Source organism: Protopterus annectens, chromosome 5.part1 (assembly GCF_019279795.1).
Source record: "Protopterus annectens isolate FY-2018-M chromosome 5.part1, PAN1.0, whole genome shotgun sequence".
Classification (NCBI taxonomy): Eukaryota; Metazoa; Chordata; order Ceratodontiformes; family Protopteridae; genus Protopterus; species Protopterus annectens.
In genome coordinates, this window is record NC_056736.1 from 467,276,329 (window position 1) to 467,297,491 (window position 21,163).

Below are 21,163 nucleotides of genomic sequence, written 5' to 3' on the forward strand. Positions count from 1 at the left end.
AACCCAGCACTCTCATACTAGGTGACTTCAACTACTCCTCCATCAACTGGGAAAACTGTTCATGCACCAATATACTGGCTCAACACTTCCTGGAATTCATCAGTTCCAGTGCCCTGGACCAGCTTATTCCTACCCCTGCTAGAGGAAGCAACATCCTTAACTTGGTTATTACTAACATGGGCAACCATTGCTCTACACCGATAGTCAATTCCTCCCTGGTTAGATCTGACCACAAACTAATCACCTTGGAAATCCACATCTCACTCACATCCCCTGCAAAGGTAACCACCATGAAAAACTTCTCCAAAGCTGACTTTGGGCTCCTTAAAACAGAGGTAGCTAACTTCACGACACCCATGTCAATGGAAAATAGATGCAGGACTGCCGAATCATACACCGATGCACAGTACGAACATGTACATAAATACATGGAAATAGCCATACCCAACAGAACCACAACACTCTCCTCCAAAAAAAGGAAGCCAGTCTGGTGGTCCATTGCCATTAATAAACTCTACAACAGAAGGAAGAAACTGTTGCACAAAAAGGTGAAGTCCCAAGACTGGAAACACTCCCTTATTAGCCTCAACAAAAAGTTGAGATCACTCATCAAAACCTCTAAAGCCAGCTATGAAGGCAGAATTGTGGCAGACACTAAAAACAACCACAAAGCCTTCTATAGTTATATCAAGAATCTCCACGGCAATACCTAGGTTTGCTCTGAGTTAGTGCGCAATGGTACCTCCTATACTAAGCCAGCAGATATTGCCAACATACTGGCTGACAGATTCAGTGCCAACTTTACCCCCCCCCAAAGGACCAATCACAATACCAGAGGAATGCCAGGCACCCAGCATTACTGCAGCACAGGTTAAAGCTGCATTGTCCAAGGCCAGGAATACAGCTTCCATGGGACCTGACAATATCCCTGGATGTGTTCTACATGATCTACAAAGTGAACTGGCACCACATCTGTGTGCCTGTTCAATCACAGCCTCACCTCAGGCTTTGTCCATACCGAATGGTGCACTGCTACAGTCATCGCTCTCCATAAAGGGGGAGCAAATACAGACTCTGGGAATTATCACCCCATTAGCCTGACAAGTCTGATATGTAAGGCTATGGAGTGCATCATCATGGACCTAATTAACAAGGATATAGGGAATCTCCAAACTCTAGATACCACCCAATTTGGTTTTGTGAAAGGTAGAGCAGGCCTGCTCAACCTGATGGACTTCTTTGAGTCAGTCACCAGAGCTGTGGATGAGGGCAAGGGAGTTCATATGCCCTACCTCAATCTGGCCAAGGCCTTTAATACCATTCCTCACTCAGGAATTATTGATAAACTCACAAAACTAGGCATCAACTCCTATATCGCTAGGTGGGTTGCAAATTGGCTCACAGATAGAACCCACAGTGTGAAAGTAGCAGATTCCAAGTCAGACTGCTGACCAGTCACGAGTGGAGTCCCACAGGGATCAGTCCTGGAGCCTCTCCTGCTTGGCATCTACTTCTCAGAAGTCCAGGCCAACACAGGGGGGACTCTGGCTGACCATGTTCACAGATGACTCCAAGCTGTGAGCCATTATTAACCCCCCAAGTGATGTAGACATCATACAGAAAGGCCTCACTGAGCCCAATGACTGGTGTCAAAACCATGGCCTTAAGTTTAGAGCCAAAAAATGCGTCGTCGTCCCCTTTGAGAATAACTCAGTCCCCACTAGTTACCACATGGATGGGAGCCCACTGCACACTGAAGGTTTTATAAGAGATCTGGGGACACAGGTTGACAGAAACCTCTCCTTCGACTATCACATTGCCACTTTGGCCAGAAAGTCCTTCTATGTGGCACATCTTATTACCAGGGGTTTTGCATCCAAGAAGAAAGAGGTCATCATCTCTCTCTACTCTTCCCTGATTAGGCCAATCATCGAGTATAATGCCCCATTTGGCATGTAACTCACTAGACATATGCAACAGCTGGAAAGGCCACAAAAGTACCTCTTGAAGAGGATCCTAGGCCTTAAACACATGTCCTACATGGGCAGACTCAAAAAACTCCAGCTATTCTCTGTCTCATATCATCTACTAAAAGGAGATCTCTGCTTGGCTTACAAAGCCATGTCTGACCCATCTCTGTTAGAAATGCTACATCTAAAGAAATCCCAATTCCTTCACACCACACACTCCAGAGACCTCAACCTCATTACCACAATCAACAGAACATGCTGGAGGGACAGGTTCAGAACACAGAGACTGCCCATATTCTAGAATAGACTTTTGATACATGTCAAGCAGGGCACCTCACTGGCCATCTTCAAGAGAATTCTTGATGAGTGGATGGGAAATAAAAAGTTCACCCCGGGGATCACTGCAGTGGCTCTATTTAATAAGAGGCACTGGGAAATAATGTCGGGCGGCACAATGCCAGGGCATTTCTATGGGCTAGTCTTGTAAAGGCTCCAAGGCCATTAGCCTAGTACACATCTATGAACCTATGAACCTATGAACCAAAGCATTTCCTTTATTTTTGTTTTTCTATCATATACTGCATTGAAATTCAATGTTTAAAAAATAGTCTCACATACAGTAAAACAAAGAGTGCTGCACTATGAGATTTAAATGTTTAGAAGATAGACTTGATTGTGCACATACAGACTGATTGACTAGCTTTCTAACAGACAACTAATTGCATTATTAAGTGATCCCTACAGGAAACTCTAGTTCTTTTGTATATAAGTACGTGTAAAAGTTAAACATGTCACTATAAAATTTCAAGCAGTACTGATTCTAGGTCTTTGAGAAAAAGTAAGTACATTTTACTGTACTCAGGAAATATTAAATATGGTAAAATATTGTTTAAAGCAATATACAGTACATTGTTGGGTTTCTAAGAGTTGCTTTGCACAGGCAAAGGAAAGAATTAATTATTTATAAGATTTAAGTAAAATATTCTGTTAGTGCCTCCCAATTTCCACACATGCAGGAAGAGAGCTTTAGAACTTTGTGAGTTTTGATTTTTTTTCTTCAGTTATTGTATGTTATGTTGTGAGTATGTGAAATTAACAAACTTCTAAAGTAGGCATTTGAAGCCTTGTTCCTTGATAAATTCATTAACCCTTTTTCCTATTTTGACAAATACAGTTATGGCTAGGCTTGTATAGGCCCTAGGGCCGATAGCCTAGTACCAACCTATGAACAGATCTTCAACAACAATTCAGATGTTAAATGCATATTAATAATAGTTTTATTTTTGAGACAGTTTCAGCTGTGCATTTACACAAATGAGTCACATGTTACTTTCATTTTATGGCTTTTTATCCCAGGGCGAGAGGGTTTAGACATTATAAATGTGCCTCTTTAATATTACAGACATCACAGATGACATCAATTAGCATGCACAGTAGATTTTAAACAAAATTACAACATTGTCACATACTGGACTTTTAAATTGAAGACACTTGATAGAACAAGAAAGGTACATGACATTTTGTGTGTCTGAAGGCCCGTGTGTTGCCAAAATTGACATTATGTTTGTGGTTATTTGTTGTCTGCCCAGTGAAAGCAAAACTAATATTAAATGCATTCAGTAACTATGGTTACATGGTATTTTCATATGTGCTGCATTAGTTAAAATCAGAATTGACCATGACTGATTTCTAAGTTAAATTCCTGTAATATACTGATTTTGCAAGGTGTCAAATTAGAAAAACACAGACTGACTAAGAAAACATGAGCAGCAAGACTGGGATCTTCCTAAAGTGTCACCAGCTCTAGCAATTTTGTAAATTAAGGTGTGTCAGACATTGACATTCAGTAAAACTGAATTCATTGTGGGTAAAGCAGTGATAGTCAAGACTGTTATTACAATGTGCATGAATGGAATGAGTACAATTAACAAATGCAAGTTTGTGCCCTTTTATAGCTATAAGTAAGCAGACTCCACCTGGTAACATAACTTTTCAGATAATTTAATACAAGTTTAGAAGGAAGAAGAAATTCTTGATATTTTAGCTAAATTGAAAACTACACTGGTATAAAACAGGCAAACCTGAGGTGTTGTAACATTGAGGAATACAAAACATTCTGTGTTTATAGTAATAGCAAAGTAATTGATTTAGTTTAACTGTGTAAACCAGAAGGTTATAAGTTTGACTCCTAACTGGCTAGCCATAATAATTTGACACATATAGTAGTAAAATTTACCCTGTGATGTTTTATTTTAAAGTTAATGCATCAGGAAATTGCATACCAGAATTTAATGTTTATGCAACAATCCACAATGTACAACACATCTTGGTTTAAATAGGATTCCAAAATTCTAGGGGTCATAGTCAACTTTTTGGAAATCTTCTCTCTCGCTAGGTTAGTAACCAGTATTCATTGGTAATTCATGTGACATTTTCAAATGGATTACAGTTATCATCACCTGTGATGTACCCAATTTCACTAAAACCAAACTGATTCTATATATTTTCACAATAAAAGATATATTTAATAGTTACAAAGGACTGCAAGGAATTACATTTGGTCAAAGGTATTAAAAAAGCATTTTGTATATTAGTCATGTATACTCTTAACGGGGGAAATAAGATGGATACAAGGGGGCAGTTAGACACAGATGAAATGAGTGCAAAGGATTAAAAATGAGGATGAGAACATTATAAAAGAAGTGCCATAGGTATAAGTAATGATGAGTCATAAATGTATGCATCAAATAATTAGATGTAACATGTATTGAGAAATGTAGGAAGCAGTTAAGGTGTATGTTGGTAGAAGTATATGTGAAAATGAAATTTTGGCATATTTTTCTTATAAGGCTGTCACTAAAGTTGATCTATTAGAAAAACTGTATGCTTCCATTATTTTATTATTTTATTTTTATTTATTTATTTATTTTACATTTGTTGACCGGGCTAGTTCAACTGGATATATGTCCATTTTCAGTAAAGGCCCGGGGAGAAAAGCTTCAAGCATAAGCAGTGACATAACATACAATTATATGCAGTAGTAACATGATTTGCAGTACATTACTTAGATTGTACATAAAAAAATTATACAGGGTTATACATAAAAAAAAAAACATATACAGAGTCCATAGGTAAGGCTTAGGCTAAGCTCTAATACAGAAAACAAAACATAATATAAAAGTATATATATATATTTTTTTGCCTGGTTTACAGATGCACAAACTTATGTTTACCTCTAGCGTAGATGAGGGCTAGCACTTGTAATTATTATTTCTTTGCCTCACTAGCTTAGTAGTAGGCTAGATTTACACATTTTTTTTTAGACCACGCTAGTTGTACTTTTAGTCTGACTATTTGGATTTTTAGCTTTTACTTTAAAAGCAGGTTTTAGTCTAGTTGTGTTTGCAAACAGGGTGTGTCTTGTAAGTCAGCTTTCACTTTAAGTAGTTAATTGACTTTGTAAGTATTAGCCCAGAGAGTATTTAAGCTGTGACTTTTTGTTTTTCTTGATCTGAAGAAGTTTGTTTATTGGAATAAACGAAAAGCGCTTTATCATTTCGTTCTGTGCTACTGTGTGGTTTCTTCTCTATTTTGTTTTTCAGTAACACTGGTAGGCGTCAGACTAACAGAACAGAGAAGTGTAGGGAGAGCAGGATGGGGAATGAGATATTAGTCAGGGTTATAGCATTAAGAAGAGAGTGTTACAGACTGCTACAAAATTTATAGTACTACTTTTTGTTGTATGATTTACCTTGAGCATAAATGCTAATTCAATATTAATGTTAAGGAAACATAAAGATGTAAGAAAATGTTCATACAGAATTAAGTGTTTCGTATTACCTAGCAGGACAAATTAGATTTTCAAATGCTGCCTGTCTCATCTTATAATTACTGTGCTTTATTTTTGATTATACTGCACACATTAATACATTTAATACATATATAAATGACAGTTCTGACAATAAGAATAATTCCAAGATTTGACATCTGATAAGTGTATTTTAGTATGTGTAAAAAATGGCATTTAATATTTGGCATCTGAGATTTGAAATGACATTAAATATTTTGTGGAATAGCAACAAATGAAGAACCTCTTGGCTCAGTTGACTTGCAACTCCTATAATACTATCAAGACTGATTTACAGTATTATTTAAAGGAAACAAACCTTTTTTATATTCTGCTACTATGTTATTCAGAATAAATTGCCATAGCTCGCTCTCACCTTCTTTCAACCCTTCTGTATGCATCCCCCCTACTCTCGAATTAAAACAAGACTGTCCTTAACAAACTCTCAATTTGCTACAACCACATTGCCAGGTTTGCCACTGGGCGGCCTTTTAGGACACATCATTGCATCAATCTAAATCAGTTTGGGTGGCTTGAACTACCCAGCCTAATCCAGTATAACCAACTGATTATGGCCTATAAAATCCTCTATAATCCTGACAATACTCCTGCATTTAAAAATATTATCACCCCCCTATAACAATCCTAGACCACTTCGATCCTCTAACAAACTACTAATTCAGACTAACAAAATTAATAACACAGCCGGTGACTCTCTCTTTGCAAACTCTGTAAGTAGATCCTGGAACTCTCTTCCAGCTGATATTACCTTACTTTCCACCTTAGGTCAATTTAAAACTAGACTCAAACAACATTTGTCACTTAACTGGCTATGTCAATGTATCAAGCCTGGCTAACTCTTTCTAGAATGTGTAAAAATCTGTTAACCAGCTTACTGTGTAATTTAATTTAATCCTGATTTACGCTCAGGATTAACTCTAACCTGTGGAACTTGTTTAACTTGCTTACTTATGTAATCGCTGTAAATAGTCTGTTTATAATATGTAATGCTGGTATTATGTAATGCTGTATCTGCTTACCTTTGGAGCTTTTCTCCCCGGGCTTCCGCTGAAAATGGACATGCATCCTGTTGGACTATCCCGGTCAACAAATGTAAAATAAAATAAAAATAAAAAAATAAAAATAAATAACAGAGTGATCTTACCAGTTTAAAAAACAATAATTCATATCTACCTCCTTAGTTGAACTTGATTTGTTTTGACATATAAACAAATGTGTGGGTGAACTATTAGTTAATTAATAGATATGTATTTTTTTCTGTGGCCATGTGATGTGTATTTCTCTTTAAATTAATTTAATATCTATTTTATAAAAGTGATATAATGCAGTCAGGGAGAATCCTTAAGAAGTAACTGTATGTATTATGCAGGAACAGTTAATTCTGTCAAGACCAGCTTACCAAGGACAAGTAAACAAATGCAACTCTTAGCTGGTTTATACAAGAATAAGTCTTGTTCTGAATGCCATCTGCCTCAGAGACATGTGATAAAGGAAAGCACAAAGAAATGATACACGATTACATTTATTGAGTACGTTTTTATGGCAACAGACACAGAGAGAGGGAATGACAAGGTGTATATAAATGATACTGCACTGCTTTATGGAACCGGGCTGATAGCATCTAAATATGTGATGTGCTAGCCATAGGAAAGAGTACCCAACCACAGATATTTTAGAATAGTATAAAAGCTAGTGGAAACAGGTTATTGCAATTTTATTGATCTTATACCATCTCAATCCTTTGAAGAATGTTTTGTAACCGTTCTCATAATTAATGTACATTATGATGTCAGTAAACTCCAGTGTTCATTTTGTGTACTGGTATCAGATACTTGTCATTCATCATTTCCTACTACTCTTGCTCACACACTTTGGCATCACTCACTGTCACAGTACCCACTGAGATGGAGAAAACATTGGGAAACTTCAGTTGTTTATACTTCTAAGCCAGTTGCCTTGGAATTTATTATCTGTGCATCCCTCATTTGTCCAGGCAGGGCAGACTGCAGAATTGACCACTTGAATGGTTACAAGCTCCTTTATTTATGCGGCCCTATAAAGCTGCCCATGCTATCATTATTCATATAGATATCAGTGCCACCTCCATTGAATCAGGCATGCCTGTTGGAGTCTCTTCCTTCCACAACCCCTTTTTTCTTTCTTTGCACATGGTGTTGGGGTGTCACTTCAACAGTGACAATCATCTAGCACCAAGATTCACACTGTGGGAGTCTAGGACATTGCATAAACATCTTATCATTTCCAGACCTTACACTTAGCGTTGTCGCCTCACCGTAAGACGTTGTACAGTTCGATTCTCAGCTAGAGCGTCTTCTATGTGGAGGCATATGTGAATGGGGCGTGCCTTCGTTGAAGGTTGTGCATCAGGGCTGGTAACCCGGTATGTAAAATTCCACTACCAAACATTAGCGGACCGGAGTTCCACTGTGGCAACCCTTAACTGGGAAAAGCCGAAAGACACAAACAAACACTTATAATCTCCTTCTTTCAAAAGAGTAATTTTATGGTCATCTCTAAGCTACTCCATCAGTCAGCAACAAGAAATGTAAAAACTGGTAGAAAGAAAAACAAAAAGAAAGACAGCGAGGGTTATACTCAAAATACTCTTTCTGACCACTGGAATATTGTTATCTCAGCTAGTCAGTCTTTCGAGTGATTTGAGTTTCTCTCATTCTCAAACATGTGCTCAGATCTTCTCATCTGTCTCTTACTGAACCCATTACTATGCACTTGAACAGCCCTCCATTCATTGGCTACATCATTGCCTTCCTTAGAGCCTTCCTGCAATAAACCCACTTATGACTCCACTGGGGCAGGCTTGTCTATAAGAGGTTGCTTTTTTTTAAGCAGGTACCTCTCTCTAAACTCCCATTTGCCAAACTCCACAAACACTGTAAAATGTAATTATTTACTTTGTCTCACTGATGGGACATCCTTTCGCTACTCACATTCCTTAATTACATTACTGCTGCTGGGACCCTCTTCTTTCATATGCTGATCACCCTGTGGCCCCCTCAGTTTCCAAGAGGCAGCCTGCCCCTGAATTACAGAGCTGTGCCATTCTACTTTTTCTTCCAAGCTTTTACAGCTATTTACCATCCACATTACCTCCACTTGTGCTGAATATCTCCATTTCACTATAGCACTCACCTCATTTTTGCCACAACTGGATACACCTGCACCTTTCTTTGGTGCAAAGAGAAGACAGATCCTCCACAGTCCTCATCTTTTGATAACAAGCAAGATCCTCTTTTTTCATAGTCATTTGCTGTACTTGCCTTTCCTTTATCCTGTATCAATGGCTTTTAACTATAGTATTGTGAGGCTTCCTTGCTTGCTTTGTGTACCAACCTGTCCAATGTGCATGACCTTCTTGGGGCTGAAGTGTTGGATGTCTAATCAGAAATTCCTTTACTGTGCCTTCCATGACTGCTGCAGTGTCAGGACCTTGTTTTCCCCTCCTTTAACTACACAGTGATAACATTTGTTCATCTGAAATGACCTTGCAAATTCTTCAGGTCATCTTAGAGCACTGTTATTGTCCCTTTCATATAGGACACATTGCTGTCATGCTGTATCAGTCTGACTTCCATCTGTACATTTTAAACATTCATGGCAAGAAACAAGCCCTTAACTTACTTCATATCTACCTAAACATCTTGCAGCTCCATCTTTGACTGCACGGCCAGCATATTACTACATTAAACTTGTATTTTTTTATCAGCACAACTCAATTTTATACCATCAAACTCAACAGAGGGGGTTTACAAAGTCTTAAGTCCCTCTACCATTTCTAACCACTGCTGCTATTAACACATGATCCATACTGCAGCTAGGACAATATTAGGACAGAGCAGTTCACCCTTATGTCCATTTTACTCAGGTTGCATATCACCCCCCCACACTCCATAGGTAGGTTACTTTGACATAGAAAGAGGATGACCTTGCATTATAGGTTCATAGGAAGTTACTATCCATGCAGTCCAGAAGACCATTGAGGAGCCAAGTCAAAATTGTCAATTGCCCCAAAATAATGTCTAGGTAAGTGACTTGCCCAAGGTCACAAAGCAGGCAAATTAAGGCTGTGGGCATCAAAACATGCACCTCAAAAAGTAGCTAATTAACAACCTATTGCCTTAATCCTCTCTGCTGACTGTCAGCTCTATCATGCTTTTAAACTGCCATGGTAGGATTCATATCTTCAACCCTCTGATTCAGAGTCAGACACCTTACCCATTAAGATGGCAATCTTCTATTCTTATAGTTATTCTTGCCGCCTTTTCCAGTAATTATTTACTTTTGTTCCATGTCATGTGATTCAATCAATGCATGCATATATTATGACCTAATGTGTCATACTGGCTCCACGATAGAAACCCATGATCTGCAAAGGCCAGTCCCATAACTTTGATTACAGAAATGCAATTATTCAGGAATTACAAGGACTACAGCTTCACCTATCCATACTTTTCTGTTCAAAATTAAGGGACTGTCAGTCACAGGTTCTGCAGTTCTATCTTGCGCTTGTCAGGATGGTTATGTTGCGCATAAACAAATGTTGGTCCTTGCATTTGTTGGTAGTATGGCTTTACAATACAGTAAGAGAAAATTGGCATTATGCCCCTTCTTTGCTTTATGCAATATACTGTTCAGATGAACTATGGAGTGACCTTGTTTACTAGAAATCCACAGGCCATGCTTTACTAAAATAACAAAATAAAAAGCACAGCTTGCAACCATATACACTTAATAGCTCCTGGTGCCTCAGCATTTTTGCCTTCCTGGAGGGAGGGGAAGTGCCAAGAGAACAGGATCTATTTTAATTAAAAATTAAAAAAAAAAGTTTATTAGATTGCCATTTGTATGTTTGCTAAAACCCAACAAGTGTTATAGGAAATTAATTTGTGGATTCCCTCATGAGGTTTTGTAAATGATCTGGGTTAATGTTTGGGTATTTCTGTAGATACAAATATGAAATAAATTAGTGTTTTCACAGCAGGTGGGGAATAAACAATAAGATGTAAATCCTGGTTTATCATTTTTTAGTTTTCCCTAGAAATGAACTCAGATCCACCAAGATAATACATTCATCAAGAGATATTTTTGTAGTATACTCACACACAGTAATATATCAATAAATATGTATAAAAGATCTCTAGAATTTGGGTTTAACATATGCTCGATATTTCACTGAATGGGGAAGATGTTTTAACCATCAGAAAAATTAAACAGAGTAATACAAGTTGCTATTTAATTGATATTCTGTTTTGTTTCTAAATCTACCAAATTTTGCAGTTACCATTTCATACTAAGTAATATCTGATGTCTACAGTGTGACAAAGAAAATCATGTTTACCTACTTTTTTCTTTTTAACTAGATCATCTGCAAGGGACACTCATCCTCAGAAATATCAGCACTGGCTTCTCTGGTCTGTACCAATGCACATCTTCCAACACGATTGGGATTAGCACCTGTGTGGTAGACCTAAAAGTTACTGCACGTAAGTTTATACTTTTTGTTTAAATGTGGGCTCAGGTCTGAAAATCAGGCCACTGTTAAATATTATTTCTTGGCTAAAGGGAAAAGTGAAGAAAGTGGAATTGAAATGCAGACCTGTATATAGCTTTATCACAGGCAGCGTGCATGCACAATTCTTGTCAATAGTTTGGGAAAGTTTTTCTGAAGGAAAAACTAAGGCAAATGCATTGAGAGTATAAAATTTAACTGAAGTAAAAAATAAACTTTAGAACTACTAACCAAGTTACCATCAACTATTCAGTGACTTGGCAACATGGGTTACATATTTTTGATAAATCCCAAATTTAAAGAACTATTCAGTGCCTTGGCAACATGGGTTACATATTTTTGATAAATCCCAAATATAAAGTGGAAGCAGACAGTACAATAATTAGTATCTTGAGATATAAAACTGAACACCTAAATTGAAATTCTGTCAGTTCCCATATGTATACTTTATGATCATGAAAGTGTCTGTTTAATTTTTTTGTACTTTAAGTTCTCAGTTGTAAAATAATTTTCAGCACAACATGGGAATACTGTTTACCAATGTATTTGACAGTACTGAGGTTCGTTCATCCATTTTCAATATTCATTTATCCATGCTAGGGTTTCAAGGAGCCAGAGCCTCTCTCAGCAAGCAGTAGAAATAATGTAGAATCCAGTCCTGGATAGCATTCCAGTTAATTGGAGGGAAGATCCATGCTCACATGCAAAGTACACACACCTAAGAACATCTGAGCAGTCCCAGTTCACCTACTTACATTTCCTTAGAAAATCAGAAGGCTCTAGTGACCTGGGTATCACCTACATTGTCTCAGGCAGGATACAGAGGTTCTACACAGAAGACATTTCATCTAGGAAATGAGCAACACAGCTATGTACTATGAGTAAGCCATGCTAACGACCACACCAGAGTGCCACCGTATGGGAGGTATGATTGTATATTGTAATGTAATACTTTATAAGAAATTGCATTAAGATCCATGACTGAAGTTTAAGAATAGCTTGTTTTAACTTCACAAAAACTTCCTAAAATCTGAAGATCTCTCATGATCCAAAAAAGAAGTCACTCGTTAGTAACAAGTAGGACTTGTAATTAGGACAGCTTGGCTGATAAAACTTTCACAGTCTGCCAGCTCCTGTGCCATCCCATAATGCACTTCAGGACATATCTTTCCCTTTCTTTTCTACTAAGAAAATTACAAGGCTGAAAGAAATTGGCCAACATTGTCGTTATCGGAATCATTGGTATTTATTATTCCATTTTGAAGGGTTTGTCTTTAAAAAAGATGGAAGAAAAGATGTTTGGCATTTGTCCTTTATTTGAAAGGGCTTTTTTCAAATCTGCATAGTTATTCCTTCTGTTAATTTTTAATTGCAATTTACCTATGGAGATGCTTTTTACTACCTTTTCATAACAGCTCCTTCTTGTAACTTCAGGTAAAGGCATATCCTTGTTTCCATGAAACACCTTCTTCTGCCTCTGTGTGTGCCTGCAGCAGGTATATAACACTTGCCATGAGCTTTCCAACAAACCTACTAACTTTAATGTTATCAAGAGCTTTCATATGATAGCTGTTGTTCTCTTTACATGCATTTCAGTGATGCTACTAAGAGATAATTGTTGTAATGCTCTCAAGGACTTCCTTTTGTCTGGTCCTTTCTATGCCTGAATCTGAGGATTTTCACTCTATTTCATCCTTTTTTTTAAAGTCCAGAAATCAGAGAAACTCCTTTCCATTTGTCAGAGACATTGTTCAAATAAGGAAAAATTATTTACGAATACTAAAAAGCAGAGTGACTCCCATACCAGAGTAAAAACTAAATTACACTTTTACTAGTTTAATACATCGTAAAAAAACTTTTGTAATATTCACGTTTATTTTAAAAGTTGCCATCCTATGCACATTAAAAAGAATATTCCTCGTGGCCAATACATTAGGGCGTCTCACATGATTACCCTGGACACTGATTTTGAAATTGAGATAAGGTTTATTACTAATTCATTTCTTGAAAGGGTTATCCACTTGAACTATTAGAGGGTTTAGGAAATGAAATACGCTCTAAAAGGATGGATGAATTTCCCCCTATATTGTTGAAAGGTTTTACATCTAAAAACAAAGTAAAAGATTAATGCCTTTCACTGAGTCTAGATCTGAAGTTGGTCCTAAATACTGTCTAGATATGAATGTGGACAGTATGGCTATCAGGCATGTGGTCAGTGATAACTGGAAAATTATAATGAGAAATGGTGATTTGGCTAAGGTTTTGGGGGTTCCCCTAGCTTTGTTTATAATGAACATGATAGTATCAAACAACTACTAGAGCATGATAACACCAAGTTAACCCCCCCTTTAACTCAGAAACATTTAGGTATGTATAAATGTCATAGTTACAAAACATGTAGATTCATTCTTAAGAGTCTGTATGTTACTTTAGAGCATTTGGATTACGTTCTGTCGGTTTCCGGTAGGTTTAATTGTCTTACTTCTGGTGTGGTGTACATTGCATTGTGTTCAGGTTGTCTTGCCTTCTATGTGGGCATGACCACCAGAAGTTTAAATAAAAGAATTCAGGAACATCTTTATGCCATCAAGGTTAAAAATGAAAATAATGCTTTGTACAAACATTTTGTAAGCTGTTTTTCTTATAAACAGTTCACTTTTGCTATTTTGGATAGTGTAAGAGCAAATCTAAGGGGTGGCAACTGTAAGAATGTTGTGGAAAAAGGGAAGCTGAGTGGCAGATATGCTTGGCTGCCAATAACCCCCCTGGTTTAAATGATAATATCAATATTAAGTGTTTCCTACCAGATAAAAAGTTAGCTATTTAATATTCAGCAAGATATTATTCAATTGAACATCAGATAGTAAGTGCATGGTCCCCTAGCTATTGCATTTTTATCATATTTCACATAGTTTTTATTTCATTATTTAAGTTAATGGGAAGCTGGTACATCGTTGTTTTAATAATTAATGATTGGATAATTTGTTACTTGTTAATTGGTCATTGAATTGTTTTTTAAGTATTTAAGATGGTGTTTCAGTATGGTTTAATGTTTCTGATGAAGTCTTTTTGATGAACAGTGAATAATAAAGTGTTGTTGTTTGTCTTTTGGCTTTTCCCAGTTAGGGGTCACCACAGCGGAACTCCGGTCCACTAATGATTGGCAGTAGATTTTCATGAATGCCGAGGTGCTAGCTCGACATTCAACCTTCAATGAAGGTACGCCCATTTATGCATGTCTTTCGAACGCCCACCCAACCGCGGGGAGGACATGCAGACTCCACACAGTGTAACTGCACTAAAAAACTATTATTTTTCTGGTTGCTTTCCTCTGTGCCTTCCAGTGTTTTTTGGTTTAAGGGAAAAGTATTTGATTTTCAAAATTATCAACATTTCTTAAGAGAGTCATTAATTCTATCAGCTTTCCTCTATGCCTGTCTCTTTTTTTGACAAGGCATGGTTTTTCCCTGTCTCCAGTAATATTATTAAGGAATCTGTAGGCGCAGTCTGCGACTGTTGACTGAAGGATTCATTCTTGATTCTAGTGCTGGCATGTCCTTCTACTTCTTCTTCTTCTTCTGTGCCTGTTTTACCGTCTCCTCCTCCTCCTCCTGTTCTGAAAATGTTCCCATTGATTATGATTTGATGGCTAATGCCATTAAATGTATAGATTCTAAAATACTTTGTAGGTCTTTTACCCATGATTTCATTATCTAAGGGATCCAGAAGTTAGTTCATTCCTCTTCTGCAGCTCCCATTGCTTTCTTACTAGTTCTTTTGATACAGTTATCAGATAATATGACAGTGCCCTGACGAGCTGCTTTGTAGATTTTGGTTGTATGTATCATCCCTCCTTTTCCATGAGAGTCAACTTTTTCGGACTGGGATACACTGACTTTTCTAGGCCTGGTGTTAGTACTTCACATGTTAATACTACTGGTGTCAGGCTCCCTTGCATCTGTGGACCTATCATCTGTGGTTTCTATGTCAGTTTTTTTTTCACTGATTCTAGAGCAAGTATATCAGATGCCTGCTGTGATGCGGCTGCTATGATAGTTCTGATGGTTCAATCCATTTCAGGTTTCTCTGAGAACCTTCAGTTTTATATTGATCTTTTTCAGTTTGCAGTGCTCAGTTTTGTAGTTTATTGTGAAATGCTAAAGCGATTAAGCACTGTATTAAATCTGAACAAACTTTGACTTTGAACTACTCAGGTCCTGCAACAGAAAACACTATATCTGTGTCCTCTGCTGTGCTTGTATTACATTCCCAACCATTTGGCCCATTTTCCACTTCGTGGTCTCAGCTGCTCCCCTTTGTCTAAAGGTCTTTGGTGTTTTATAAACTAGAGCCTCTTGATCTAAGAAGCTCAAGGAGTGTATATGCAAGACAGGGCATTTGGAATTGGTCACTGACTTCCCCATATAATGTCTTTATGATGAGGTGAAAGCTTCATCTCATTCCTCCATCCACTTTTGATGACCCAGATTTGGGGAGCTAATGCAGCAGAAGATGCTTGGCTTGTGCAGTTCACCTCCTTCCCTAATGTGGCTCTAACATGTATGACATTTTTCACATTAATTCAACAGTTTCTCAGTTTAGTTGACATTTTGAAAAATACTATCCTGTATTTTAAGACAGACATTACAACGGAAGTACAATGCACTTTGTAGGAATTGCATCATAACTCCCTGAAGGAGAAGATTTATGTCCAGGACTCCTAATCCTCCAGTCAGAGCAACATTATACTCTCTGTGACTTACAGTCCTGCAGAAACGGTGGTTAGTGTAACAGAAGCCAGCATTGCTGTAAACCAAATCTACCTACTATACTTGATTAAGTTCATTGAAGACAGTAAGGTGACCCTTTTGGACTTTCTCTCAAACTCTTAATATGTTTTCTTGAGCATTTCTGACAATGCAATAGTCCAGTCCATCCTAAACTCAATAACCCTGCTCCTTTCTTTTAAGTTCCACAACATACAAGTGACAGGAAGTTTAAGGTCATGTAGTGGCTTCCATTTTCATGATTTCCCTTAGCAGATTCGACTGTTGTGGGTCACTTTTCCCATCACTTGGACTCCCTCCCTACTATGATTAAGTTGCCCAACACAGTATATGTGGTACATAGCTTTAAATGCTAATGATTAAGTTCAGTTATTTTCCTGTCACATGGAGTATCTTCCAGAGAGGTCAGTCTGAATATGCACATCATAGTAGTTAGAAGCTCTTCCAAAGTGTCTATGTTACTTACTGGCTCTTCTGACAAACAGCAATATGCCACATGGTGTTAGAAGTAAAGAAATACTGCAGGAATAAATATGTCTACATAAATAAAGGAATATATGACTGCAGGAATGAAGAAACTTGCATTTGTTTTATGAGTTGATGTTTTTGAAAGTAAAGAAGAATTAATTATCAGCAGAAAAATGTTACAAATGCAGCTATCATGATTTCACTCTATGCAAGGTAAACAGACAGAACAATAGACACCTTGGGTCCAGAAATGTGATTTATTCCTCACAGGTGGAATAGCGGTCAAGCCCAAAAAGGTACATTGTTCCATTTTCCTACATGCCACTGTGAAAGAAATATTTGATGGGTTTAATATTTTACCTTCCCTGAAGAGCAGGATGATAAAACAGCAGGGATTAGAATTTCAGGTTCTGTCATAAGCCTAGAACGAATTTGGCATTTATTCACTATTTGCTCTTTATAATAACACAGGGCCCTGTTGATAAACTATAGGTGCTTATGTTACTAAGCTACAGAGGATGGCAAAATAAATGCGGAAGTATTTATTTATTTTTTGTTTTGTTTTTAGTTAGTTAACTGGTAAGTAAACGCTTCATCATAGACCCTGTTTATCCATGGCCTGGGTCACAAGAACCAGTATAAATGCAGCATCTATCTATCTGTCTATAGATAAATAAATAGATAAATCATCAGATATTGACATTTTAGAGTAGCCAATCAGGCAGTGAGCATTTAGAGATGGGTGTAAACATGAACAACTGGAGAAAACCCATAAGGACTTGAAATGAACATGCAACCCTACGCAGTGACCAGAGATCAGGAATGCTGGAGCTGCTGAATCAGAAACCATAACCACAGAATCACAATACAGTTTGGTGAGTTTCATTATTTACTGATAAGAGATAGTAGTTTCCTGTGTAAGAAATGATGAAGCAAGGGATTGGCTAAAAGAGAAAAAAGTCTTGGACCTATCAAAATCTGAAGGTATGTGCTGATATAATGACATTACAAGTACACATTTAAAAGAATTAATTAAAGAAATGTGTAAGATAAAATGTGAGCAAAATAAAAGTGACAATGCATGAATGCATTGTAACAGTAACTTGAAAAAGAAAGCCGTGTGAATATGCAACGTATGAGTCAGAGCTTTGACATTCAGAGAAAAGATTGTTCACTTGAAATTCAGATCTCTTTTAATGGGTGTAGCAGTAATAGTTGATAAATATTGAGACAATGAGATAAGAGTACAAGTCACACTAGACTGTTGGCAACAGGTATTGAGATATTATAATCAGAATGTTGAATTTAAATTAGATACAGATGCAAAGTACGCTTGTTCTAAAGATAATTTTGAGGCATCCGGGCTGAAAGATTCTACAAATGGAGCTATGTGCTTACTGTTAGTCCACTCATTCAATAAGTAAAGTCACTGGATCAAGCACTCCTGATGTGTCATTGTAGAAATAAAAACAAGATCTTATTTCAAATCACAACAGTTAAAGGAATCATGTCTCCTAACATTTTTGGTTTCCTGGCTTAGTGGAAGATAGAAATGGTAAAGCACACGCACATTGTAAAAATAGAAAGTAAACATGTAGGGAGTAGGCACAAAAATTGCACAAATATGTTATGTTCCATATAGATCCATGCAAAGATTTCCTACATGACTGTGCTGACTTAGCTAGAGGCTTGGGAGGTTTGCAGTGAGTCTGTCCCATGCAAGGTATACCGGATGCAGTGTAGGTGATGTACTACAGTGCAAGTAACTACCACTAGTTCTTAGGAGTAGAACCGAACAGGAACCAAAGTGAATGGAAGTTTAGATTTCATTAAGACGAGCTTAGAGCCGATCCAAGGGGATGCTAGTATGGTTATTATTATTATGTAAAAAGATATAATTCACATTTATATTGATTCACAAGACCTAAATAAAGGGAAAATTACCCATTGCTTACAGATGAATAAATAGTCTCAGCAATGCAAAACGCTAATATTTTTTGATTACTTCATGTAAACAAATGATTCTGTCAGATATATCTAGATGAAGCTAGCTCTAAATTGTGTATAAAAATTGCCCATCAAGAAGGAAAATATTTCTTCAACTTCTTTTTTATTTTTCTGTATTACAATAAGCTAGTGTACAAGTAACTGAATGCTTAGATGGTGTTGTAAACATAAACAATAATCTCTTAGTGTTGGAGGACAAAAGAATAACATGACTGCAGACTGAAACAGATAGATTGTCATTGCACAATATCAAGTTAAATAACAAAAATACAAAATAAAAATGTCAGGGCTCAAACGCATGGGTTATATACAGGTCTGCACTGCTTAATGTCCTTCTGCACAACTGTACTGTACTAAGTGGACATACATGTGATTTCCTGTTATGCAGAAGAATGTTAAGCGAAGCACAATACAGAGTACAGGGTGTTTGCTTAACGTCCATACCGCTTAATGTTTCGTGGGATAACACCTATCCTGGATGTTAATTAGCACATACCTGTACTGACATTAGTGGAACTGTGGCATGATACAGAAAAAGAGCAGTTATTTATTTATTTATTTATTGCATTTGTTTACCGGGAAAGTCCACTGGGCCTAAAAAGAGCCCATTTTCAGTGGAGGCCCAGGGAGAAAAGCTCCAACAAGAACATAGATACAGAAAAAATATAAACATTAATTGGTGCAGAAGTAGAAATAGTGTTAGAGATAGTAAATACAGTAACATATACAGAATATATACATAAAAGCAGGAATCCAGTTTGTTTGATTACAGTAATATATACAGAAAATATACATTAAAGCAGAATTCAGTGAATTCAGAGAAGTATAAACAGAAATATATTAATCAATATTATTGTACCAGTTTCAACAAGTGAAGATAAAAATAAAAATAAATAAATATGGAGAAAGTATCCTCAGTCACTAGTAGCAAAAGACATAGGGGTTGTGCATATGCTAAAGGCAGAAGGCAAGTAGGCAATAAAGGATAATCTAGGAATGATGCACTGTTTTACAAAGTTTGCATTTGATATTCTTCATATAACCATACTTCAGAAAATGGTTAGAGCAAGATGCAAGGAATAGAAAGAAAAAAAAGTCTGAAATGGTTAAACTATTTCACATTAAAATATTGTGATATGAATAAGCCAATTGTTTTCAAACTGATGCCAGTAAGAATGGTATAGGAGATGCAGTATTACAGTAGAACAAACCAGTTGCTTATAGGTCAAGAACAGTTGCAGATGCACAAAAAGATATACTTGGACTGAAAATGAACTGTTTGCAATAGTGTGTAGATGAGTGAATGCTTATAAATACGCCTGTGCTAATGAAGTTCAGCTGCACCCTTGCAAAACAAATTCAGAAAGTCTTTGGAGAAAGCACATCTATGACTACAGAGGATGCTCCTTAATATACTGAAGTATCATCTGAAAGTAAAATGCAGGCTAGTTAAAGTTCAACCTGCAGCATTTGTGCTGAATATAGCATATCTACTAGAAAAGCAGGAATAAATCTTAGTAGCTTATTGGCCGTTTTGGGTCAGTTCCTATCTGTTTCAGTTTCCCTGCGTTTAAACCCGCATTTGCGTGGTTTTGCGCGATTTTGCGCATAGTGCAGCATCGGGCAGCGCCGCTTAAACGGGTTTAAACTATTCCTGGCTCCACAAAGTCTGCTCTTCACTTTTTCCCTTAGAACTGTTCTAAATCTCAAAGTAAGCACTCTATTTCCATTCTAAAGCCCTGCAGTTGCTCGTATAAGTAATCTTATCAGTAAGCACTAATAAACTATAGCACTACACCCTCTTATACTCCCTTTAAGTACTTGGCTCCCTATTGGTCCTTTTTGATCAGTCAAAAAGTAGTTCCTTATACTATTCTGGCATGCCCAAAAGTCAGTTTCGGGTTTACTCTCCAGTCCAGCTGGTGAATCTGGGAATCTTGAGGCAATGTTACAACTGCCTTATGTACACAGACCACCCTCTCCTCCTCCCAACAAGCTCAAATATATGTGAGAGATGCCACTATATAGCCAAACTGGAGGTTGAGCTCTCTCAACCCAGTACTGGCACAGTCAGTCAGGAGGAGAAGGTAACCACACACACCACAAATCCAGTCTCACATAGACCTATCGCAACAGCAAACCAAACACATAAACACACAAAAACATACTCGGAGGCTCTAAACAAAAATCTGCCCAAGCAGCAGAGATCTCCAAAGCAGACATCCAAGCAACCGGTACCCCACAACAATACCCATGTATCACATAGTTCACAAAGTCAGTGTGCCACACAGTCACAGCCCTTAAGGCTAAACAACACACCTAATACACTTGTAATAGGTGACTCTATTGTCAGACGCACTGACGTCCCACTCACCAGGCTGAACAAGGAGAAGGTCAGTGTAAGCTGCCTGTCAGGTGCCAGGATCCACCACATAACACAAGCACTCAGGTCACTCCAAAGCAAGTACAAATATGACTTTGTCATTGTCCATGCTGGTGTGAATGACCTGAGACG

The 21,163-nt window shown here is 37.4% G+C and overlaps 1 protein-coding gene across 2 annotated transcripts in view; it reads left to right on the top strand.

Moving 5' to 3' along the window:
• IGSF11 (immunoglobulin superfamily member 11) overlaps positions 1-21,163 on the top strand; it is an 899,111-nt gene that overhangs the window by 819,861 nt on the left and 58,087 nt on the right. For both annotated transcript variants that reach the window (XM_044073123.1, XM_044073124.1), the window contains exon 5: positions 11,238-11,360. In XM_044073123.1, coding sequence (XP_043929058.1) covers positions 11,238-11,360 — 123 coding nt within the window. The remainder of the gene's footprint in view (positions 1-11,237; positions 11,361-21,163) is intronic.